We start from the raw sequence: 10,619 nt of genomic DNA on the forward strand, positions 1-10,619 counted from the left end.
TATAATGACCAGGCTGATCACTCGCAGTGCGAGTTGTAACTGTCGACTGCTGCACCACAGACGCTGCATTCTTATATGGGAAACTATTCTCATAAAACTGGACATCTCTTGACACTAAGAATTTTCTTTCATCCAAGTCATATACTTGCCATGCCTTTTTACCAAATGGATATCCAAGAAAAACACACCGCCTTCCTCTACTTGCAAATTTATCCCCTTTGTTATTTTGATCATGCACATAACACAGGCATCCAAACACTTTCAATTGATTATACGGAGGTTGCTTTCCAAACAATATTTCATACGGCGTTTTATTTTCCAGAATAGGTGTAGGAGTACGATTAATCAAATACGCAGCTGTCAATGCGCATTCTCCCCAAAACCGTATTGGCAAGTTGGCTTGAAATCTCAAAGCCCTTGCCACATTCAATATATGTTGATGCTTTCTCTCCACTCTTCCATTTTGTTGCGGAGTGCCTACACACGATGTTTCAAACACTATCCCATTAGTCTTAAAATATCCACGCAATGAATTAAACTCAGTACCATTATCACTTCTAACAATTTTGATATCTTTATCAAATTGTCGTTTCACAAGAGCTATGAAATCAAGAAACGTTCGTTCAACTGCAGTTTTATTTTGAAGCAAATGAATCCACACACCTCTTGAAAAATCATCTACTATTGTTAAAAAATACTGTGCTCCACAAGACGATGTAGCCCTATAAGGACCCCATAGATCTATATGAATCAATTCAAAAATACAACTGGCTTTACTTAGACTACTAGCAAAACTACTTCTATGTTGTTTCGCTCTTGGGCAAATATCACAAACTTCATTATGCTTCTTCAATCTACTATACCCGGCAACCTTTGCAATACTTTTTCTGATGGATGTCCCATTCGTCGATGCCACAGCTCGTATGATGCTCCACTGACTGCCATAACTTCAACTTGAGGCACACCACAGAAAATGTATAGTCCACCTTGTCGTTCACCCATTCCAATCACCTTCCTCGTCAACCGGTCCTGTATAAGACATAAACTGTTAGTACATTGTACCGTACAACTAATTCATCAATAAGTTGTGTGACAGAAATTAGGTTACAGGTTATTTGAGGCACATAAAGCACATTATCAAGTCTCAAACCGCCCTGTAGAATAACAGTCCCTATTTTCTCAGATTGTGCATATTTCCCATCTGGGAGTCCAACAGTACACTTCACAATATCTTTCACATCAATCATGTCATCTCTTCTACACGTGACATGATTTGTAGCTCCCGTGTCAATAATCCAATTCGGTTTAGTTTGCTTACCTTGTAGTTGGGACGTATTTTTCTTTGCATTCAAAAACTCAAGCACCTGTCTGAGCTGTGTTGCGGTTACTCCCATCAAATCTGAGCCGTCTGAGGAATATGTGTTATTTGACTGCTTTGTCTCTGCTATATTTAGATTATGTGCTCGAACCTGATTTCCCGTTCCTTGTCCTCTGCCTCCTCTTCCATTCGCAAAACCACCACGTCCTCTACCACCAGTTCTTCCACCTCTACCATATCCTCTTCCACTTCTCGGTTTATCTCCCCACCATTCAGGGTATCCAATAAGCTGAAAACAACCTTCATCCGAGTGTCCTTGTCTGCTACAGTGCTTGCAATATTTATTTGGATCATACGTGTTGTTGAGAGGACGTTGATCAGATTGTACCTTGAACGCCATCACATTGTCATGAACTTCCGGTGTGGCGGCTACATCTCCTTTCCTAAGACGTTCCGAGTTTATCATTGTTTGATATGCTACATCTATGGAAGGCAGTGGATCTCTTGCCAACAACTGTTCACGCAAGGGACCATAGACAGCATCCAGTCCAATTAAGAAATGATGTAATAAATCTTCTTCTCTCAAAGTACTAACCTGTGTTGCAATATCACATTCGCACTTGCCACACTTGCACGTTGGTACCTTCATATATGTGATCATCTCATCCCATATCTTATTCAATCTTCCAAAATAAGCAACCACATTTTCTGTTTGCTTTTGTTTACATTCACTTAAAGATGTCTTCAGCTGGCATGTCCGTGTTCCACTTACAACACAAAACCGTCTCTTCAAGTGGTTCCATAATAAGTTTGCATCATCAAAGTCTCCCAAACTGGATCTAAGTGACGGCTCCAATGTGTTACTGATCCAAGAAACAAGCATCGACTGAATTGCCACCCATTCTTCCAACTGTTCACTTTCTTTAGGTTCTTTGATTGTTCCATCAATGAAACCAAACTTCCTCTTAGCTATTAATGATCTTCTTATGGCTCTAGCCCATTCATCATAGTTATGTCCTTTTAGAACAACCGGTGTGATAATTATACCTGGACCATCACTTGATCCTAGATGATATACTGGATTCTTCTTTTGCGTATCATATTCTATATTCTTGTCCTTGCTTGATTCTTCATCACCACCCATTTTTTTTTTTTCAATCAACTGGCTCTGATACCATGACAAATTTTGGTAAATCTTTTCTCTTCCTCTTATTCATAATACTTTCATAGATATTTATACATTAGGTTCTCCAAACTTACCTAAGACACTGATTTGAGACTTTCCTTATAAGTCTCACAATCATGACTTACATAACCAATCGTTTCCTAATATATACCACTTACCTTATCAGTCTCAAGTTTGTGATTGATATGGACAATACTTTCTATATATACCACTTACCTTATCAGTCTCAAGTCCGTGACTGATATGGGCAATACTTTCCATAGACTAACCATTACGGTCTTGGAAAGTATTACCACTTTCCTTAATAAAAACAGTAACGGAGAGGGGCGAAACCTGACTATAAAGATAAAGAGAATGAAAAATAAAAGTTAGCAAAATCTTTTAGTGGATAGAACATATGGTGAACACCACCATTGAGCCATGTATTATGGAATTTATGCTCTTCAACTTTCTCCGTATCATCTATATTTCCATGATCTTTGACTCTTTGTTCAATTTCATAATTGAAAGACGAACATGCTTACAATATACTGTTATCTGGTGAAAATATTTTCAAACAGGTAATGGTGCTGCTTCCAAAACTCCCTCTTCAACCTCAATTACTTCAGACAGGTATTTGATAATGCTATGCAAGTTTAAAAGGAAAAAGATTACTATCTATTCTGTCACCTGTCGTCTTTTATTTGACTTGTTTTCCATGTGGCACCCTTATCAGTGTGCTTGACAATCGGAGCATATCCAAAATGGCTTGATGCTTCACCAAATGGACTGCCGGTTTTGCCTTCAGTGATAGAGATTCTCATGAGTGGCATGAGTGCCTCTGAAGATTCTGCAGCAGCTGCAGCTTTGGCCTTTAGGCACATTTGTGATGGTAAATGTTCTTCTCTTTTTCAAATCTAGTTGTTTGTAAGCACATACTCTTGGAGATTTCGGCTATTCAGCGGTCTGGTTGGTGTGTGTGTCCTATAACGCTCCTCCTGGCAGAGAATAAGAAAACCAGGAAGTAGAAAGACGACAAATATATCCAATGCTCTTACTTCAACATTGTCTGTGTTCATTGGTTTCCCGAAGTGTTTTAACTTTACTCCGTTCAGCATCAATTATTTTGTACTTGAGCTAGGATCATCTAGAGCTGTTCTGTGTTTGCAGTTGTATGATATGCCAAAGATGCGTAAATCAGTTTATCTTGTTGACTGACTGGTAATTTACAGCAGCTTTTACCGTTGGTCTTATATTCTCTGACCGCGACTGTGTTGTAAATCTATATTGCAGGGCTTTACAGACCAGACAGCTGAAAACTGGGACACTGCAGCTATATGTTAGTTTGGACAATGTGGATCGTACATTTCTTTGTTATTTTTGAGACGTTGATAGAGAAGTTAATGCGTTTCTTTGCTAATTTAGTTGCTTACTAAGAGTCTAAGAGGATTTTTGAAATTTAGCAAAAAGCAAACTATAAATCCCTGTTGGTTCAGTGGTAATACGTTAATATAGAAATCACATTCCAACTATATTTCAGGTTACATACACCGCACTTGAGCGGGCCAAGGAAACCATTTCGTTGATTCCATCAGCAGCCATAACAGAAGTGGAGCATTCAAGATTTCTTCAAGCTTTATCAGAAGCAGCATCTGGGGTTGATATTTCACATGTAACAGTTCCTGTTGAGGAGATTTCTGATGTTTGCCGCTGGAGCACAGCAGTTCAAGAGATTGCACAGGGAGTTTTGATGCCTCTGGAGTTGAATTCTGTACTTGATGTATCCTCCTAGTAGAAAGGAAGATGGCAACACACTGTACCTATACGGATCTGAAATTTTTAGTAGATTTTCTATCATTGATTCTGTATTAATTTTTACCCCGATGGCATTTTTCCAGTAACCCAAAGATAGTATATAAACATTAGAATCTTCCAAAAATGAATGTCCCTAGATGAAATGAATGAATCTCATCTTAACTCTTACATGGGACTTGAGGGTACATCTTGAGTCTCCATAAGACTCGGCCTTATCTTATGGAAAACATTAAGGTTGCTAGAATGTCTGATCAACATGGGGTTGATCAAGAATGATTTTTGGATTATATGCAGAAGTAGGCCTCGTCTGGACCCTCACTTTCATTTCTAGGCCACTTTTTTTATTTCTTGCAAAACTAGGCAAGTTAAACGGATTCCATCCACTTTAACCATCTCGGTCAATTTATCGCGTTGACTGGACAAATTCTCGTCAAAATATCACTTAGCGATATATCGTGGGTGTGCGGAGATTACAAAATTAACCTTCTCTTCTCTCTGGTTCTTCTAAAACCGGAATCGAGGAAAATCATTTCTCTTTTCTTTTCTTCTTCTTTCTTCTCTTTCTTTCTTCCATGTTCTTCAGATGTTGGTGATTTTAGAAATTGAAATCGAGACTTTTGAGATTGAACGAGGTAGGGAATGGTCAAGGGTTATCTGATAAAGGTGGTGATGATACGACTATCGTATTCAGAGTTCACGGAAAAGGTAAATCGGAGATTTACTTTAGGGTTTCGAATTTATTGAAATTGTTCTGTGAATGTGTTATGTTTTGATAGATTATAGGTGGTTTTTGATCTTAATTGTGCTGGAGATGATTGCATAAAGTTTAATTTTAGTTTTTCAGTTAACTGAATTAGAAATTAGGGTTTATAAGATTGAGTTGTTGATGTGGAATCTTAGATGAAGGAAATGAATTAATCAGTGGTGATTCGAGGAAGACTTGAGGTTGTTAAACCTAGGGTTGTATACTGATTTGGCGTTGCTAATTTAGACTATTGCAGAAGACAAATTAAAATTGGGGATTTCAATGGAGTTCTGAAATTGTGGAAGAACAAAGGAATTCAGAGAATGGGTGTTGATCAAATTCAAGTTGCAGGTAAAGGGCATGAATGATTTGTTGGTGTTCTATGTGCAGAAATGGAATTGGTGATCGATATTCAGGTGTTGATGAATTTACTATGTTGGTTGGTGGTAGTGACGCTGCAGGGAGTCTTGAGAAGTAAATGATGAGATTAATGTGCATTGTTAGAGTGATGAATGAATCAAAATCCAGAAGATGGTGGCTGTTTTTATCAACATGGGCTCAATGGCCGTGAACCATGTTTGAGGAAATGCTTGAGTGCTAGCTGAAGCTGTTATTGTTGTGAAGCTTGGGATGTGTTATTGTTGTTATTGTTGTGAACCATGTTTTAAAGTTGTGTGTATGTTGTTGGTTCGATATTTAATGATATGCTGTGGAGATGGTGAGCAGCAGTATGGAGGATAAATGAAGTTGAATCAGTTGTTTGGACATGGATTTGATGGTGGGGGAACTGGTGGTAGTATGCAAAAGATATAACAATGGAGTAATGGGTTCAGGCAAGATAATTCATTTGCTCTCATGATTATGTTCTTGCCGCATTTACGAGTTACGACTTATGTCTTGGTGGCGTGTGGTTATACAGTTTGAGTTTTATTTTTTCTTTCTTATCAGTTTGCACGTAGGATCCTGAGGGACTCTTCTCTTGCATTCTTGGTCATGAGGCCGCTGGGTACGTGTCTTATACATGATATATACAATCCTATAATGTGACTAAAATTACTTACTGGAACTTGTGTGTGTTAAAATTTACATGGACAGGGTTGGTAAGAGTGTTGGTGAAGGAGTTACTGAAGTTCAACCTGGGGACCATGTTATCCCTTGTTACCAAGCAGAATGCAAGGAATGCAAGTTCTGTAGATCAGGAAAGACACATCTCTTTGGCAAAGTCCGGTCTGCTACTGGAGTTGGCGTTATGTTGAAATTTACGCACTGGGTGATGACGGTGGGAGTACATAATAAGCTGTCAGACATATGAAGGTGGTATTGATTAAAGGGAAACTTAGATTTGACTGATTCTTAGATTTGAAGTTAGGGTTTCTGATAACACTAACAGAAGGAATAATACTGCTCTTCAACAACAGAGACTCCATTTCTCAGGTAAGAAGAGAAAGAGAGAGAGAGTTTGTTGAAAGGAAATGTTAGTGATGGCTTGCCACTGCCAGACGAGGGAGGGACTTTTATAGGCGGAAAAGAATTTTTGAGAGAGTGCAGCAGTTTTTTTTTGATGCACAGCACAATCTAGGCTTTATCTACTGTTGTGATTAATCTGTACGGCTAGCAACAAAACACGTGTATACATCCATTATTTTCATGTGCTTGTGGGAGCACAGAATCCTGGCCTCCAGGTTGTTTCTGCCAGCTGCGATTGCCAATCTGATTTGGTTCATACTAGCTGGTTGGGTCGAAATAACCGATTCAAAGGACGTTTAGGTATTTTTAAGTGCACCTAACGGTGCTAACTTTCCATTCATCATTTTTGGTCAAAACTTGCCTAGTCTAGCAATAAATAAAAAAAATGGCCTAGAAATGAAAAGCACCAAAAAACGGGCCTATTTTTGTGAAAAGCCCATGATTTTTTAGGGACCATGGTTTTTTTTGGGGGACCATGGTCTTATTAGGCCACCTTCCCTATAGTTATAAGGGGTGTCCTAGAACATTGAAATGACCAAACTACCCTTAACCTAATTTAGTTTAAAACCAACACAATAACCACCTCTCTCTCTATATATATATAACCACCTCCTCCTCCCACCACCGCCGATTACCACCACCACCACCACCCACCACCGCCGATTACCACCACCACCACCACCACCAACCACCGATTACCACCACCACCACCTCCAATTATCACCACTAACAACCACCGATTACTACCACCACCTCCGATTACCACCACCACCACCACTATATATATAGCTTAATTTAGAACATTAACAAAGATATTCTCACAAACCCATTACTTGTCATTCGTTTTTGGTTGAATAAATGAGAACTAATCATCAAAATGAGTTGAAAATGGAAGTTGCAGAGAGGTTTAATGGAGTTTTTTTCAGTAAAAAGTTCGGTTATCACAAATTAATTTTTTCTTAACCGAACTCAAAGTTCGGTTGATTCGCAAAAAAATACTTTTAACCGAACTCCTTGTATTAGAACAATACAAGTCCATAAGTTCGGTTCGTTCGCAAAATTATTAAGTTTTCTTTGTAACCGAACTCTACCTATAAGCCCAGTTCGTTTGATTCGCAAAATATGTTGAAGTTTGCGAACCAACCGAACTTCTAACACTAGGTTACTTTTAACCTGAAGTTCAGTTGGGAACTTGGTTGCGTTGAAGTTTGCGAACTAACCGAACACACAAGATGTACTCCAATAAATTGTCAAGTTTAAAGTTCGGTTACCTACCATTTTATCCTAGGTAACTGAACATTGCACTGTACGACCAAAACCTCCATTAACGAGCGAGTTCGGTAACCTGCGTGTTTGGAAAACATAACCGAACTACACTTTCAGGTGTGTTCGGTTACATGTTCTTGACATATGGTGACCAAACTACACTTTCAGATGTGTTCGGTTACATGTTGTTGACATATGGTTAACCGAACTGGCCCAAGTTTACATAAAAAATTTCATTTTTTGAAAGTTTGGAGCAATTCAACCAACATTATCTAAGTTTGAAGCATACCTGGGTACCCAAATATCCTTCCTCCGGTTGTGGTTGGTAAAATCCATCGTTTTTCATGTTTTCCTTCTTCATCTTCTCTAACTTTACTCTCTCAATAATTCTACTTCTTTAAAAAAAAAACTCATCTGATTTTTTAATCTCACTAATTATCTTTAACTTAATCATCTCACTAATCATTATACTAACTATTATTAACACTAGCTAATCATCACCCAAAATTAATCAGGAGAGTAATTTAGGTATTAATATAAATATCTAGATAAGGGGTGACCTAGATTTACTTCTAATGTCTTTACCCAAAATAAAACCATGGTCCCAAAAAAAAATCATGGTCCCCAAAAAGTCGTTCTTGATCAACGACACACTTTGAGCTGCTGTATCAGTCTTATTAAAACCAGGCCTAGTTAAAAAAAACCAGGGCCCAAGTGCGAATCAAAGTGCTTCGCCGAAAAGAAAAACAAGAGAAAATGTTATTCTTCCATGTGACTAAAACATCAAATCTGCACAAAAAATTGTTTAATCTAAACACAGTTACATTTTCAACGAGTAGTGATCATCTTAAATACTCAAGAAGTCTCACTTGAGATTAAATGCTCAAGAAATAAAGTCTTCTCAAAGAAAATTAATGATGTTCACTAGTACTGAAGTCTTTTTCTTTGCATATTAAGTCATATCTGTATTAACACTCTATGAAGACCTGCTCAATCAAAACAGTAAGTGTTGCAAGTAATCACCCAATCCCTATTAAAGCTTTTGAAATTTCTTGTTTTAGATTGTGTCTAGTGAATGTATTTATTTTTATACTGAAGAGTCAGTCATGTAATGTTATTGGCTCTTCTACGTTCTTGCCACACCACACGTTATTTTTATTTATTTTTAAACTCGTAATTTTTCAAATCGTTTTTTTTATTTATTTTTAAACTCGTAATTTTTCAAATTTCATATTGTAAAGTATCGACAAGGCTGATATGATTTCATATAGGACAAAAATTATTTAAACGATCCTGACCGTTGGATCGACTAAATGGTATCAGTCCTTAATAATGCCATCAGTCCATATAAATCATGTAAAGTATGACGAACTTTGATGTTCATTTTTGATAACATGAAAGAAATTACGGTTTAACTTCTCGTGATCAACTTTTAAGCACACCATTTATTTCCTGGGTTAACTTCTCTATGTGATCAGTCTTTATTTTTTTCGTAGAAAATTTGACTTTAAACCATAGGTGAGAATAAGTAAGATAAAATCTTTTAGAGATATCTTTTGGAAATAATACCATATCTCTTATTTACTCCATTTTTCAATAGTTATCTAATACACAACTGTTACTTGGTTGACAAGAAACAATCAATTTTGGCAAACTAGTAGTTGGGTCATGGCGAGTTGTTGTGTACTGAGTGGTAATAGCAGTAGAAATATACAAATCCATAAGCCAAAGAATCTCAACAAGTTAAAAAAACTATGTATCAAGAAAACAAATATCTCTAACCTAACCTATAAACATTGACAAAATACTTTGAAAAAGAAAAAAAAAACGAAGAAAAACTAATGGAATTTTGACCTATGTAAACAGAGTTAAACCTAAATACGGCTTCGTAGGCATACTCTGATGATGATGACGATCGTCGGAGTCTATTTCTTCTTCGTAATAAGAACAAGGCGGACCTAAGTTCAGATCCAAACACAGACGTTTATCATTGTGCACAGCATGATACTTTCTTTTCAACGTTTTTGGTTCCGGCGTTTGCGGTAGGAGAGGCAGCGATAATCTGGGTTCCTCGGCAAGAGGACTACTACTGTGTGGAAGAAGAGGCAGCGAAAACAGTTGTTGTTCTTCCGGTGGCGGAGATGAAGGTGGTGAAACTGAAAGTGAGCGTGATGGTGATTCCTTACTAGGGTTGTTTCTATGCCTTCTCATATGGCCTCCTAAAGCTTGACCAATCGCATACCCTTTTCCACATATTGAGCACTCATGTAAAGCTGATGATGACTTTGATGATGATGATAATCTTCCATCCATCTTTGAACCATCTCCTTTAACCAGTCGAAGTTTCTTGTGACTCGCTCTATGCCCACCAAGTGCTTGAAACGATGAAAATCCTTTTCCGCAGGTTTTACACTCAAAAACCCTACTCGCCATAGACTGCTTCTCAGTGCTATCGTCATAAACCCTACTCTCCGTAGACGGCTGCTCAGTGCTATTCATCTTCATACTCGCCGTAGACGGATGCTCAGTGCTATTCATCTTCATACTGCTATCGTTATTCATACTCGCAGACTCTCTTGCTGCTGCTGCTCCAGTGGTAGTGAATCTTTTCTGGTTCCGAATAGACACCATCTTAAGTCTCTTATCTAGTAGTACTAGCTAGGGTTTACTAAGAAAAAGAGAAAACTTATATATATAGAAGATTGGGTTATTTAGGTCGGTTTCTGGAAGTGTGAAGAGTAAGATTCTAGATATATACCATAAAAAGGAAATCTCACACTTTGTTTCTTGTACGGTGTTGAGTACTAGCAAAAATATACGGTGTTTTGTACTGTTTGTACTAC

At 37.8% G+C, this 10,619-nt stretch overlaps 1 protein-coding gene across 1 annotated transcript; it reads right to left on the reverse strand.

Annotated features, from left to right (window-relative positions):
* Positions 1-9,630: 9,630 nt before the first annotated feature.
* LOC113331362 (zinc finger protein ZAT5-like) lies at positions 9,631-10,407 on the reverse strand. The gene has a single exon (XM_026578074.1). It carries the CDS (start codon positions 10,405-10,407, stop codon positions 9,631-9,633), a length of 777 nt encoding a protein of 258 aa, XP_026433859.1.
* Between the last annotated feature and the right edge of the window lie 212 nt (positions 10,408-10,619).

Source organism: Papaver somniferum, unplaced genomic scaffold (assembly GCF_003573695.1).
Source record: "Papaver somniferum cultivar HN1 unplaced genomic scaffold, ASM357369v1 unplaced-scaffold_125, whole genome shotgun sequence".
Classification (NCBI taxonomy): domain Eukaryota; kingdom Viridiplantae; phylum Streptophyta; class Magnoliopsida; order Ranunculales; family Papaveraceae; genus Papaver; species Papaver somniferum.

What these genes read in the sequence shown, in the direction of transcription:
- LOC113331362 (XM_026578074.1), bottom strand. Translation starts at nt 10,407, where the DNA reads ATGGTGTCTATTCGGAACCAGAAAAGATTCACTACCACTGGAGCAGCA.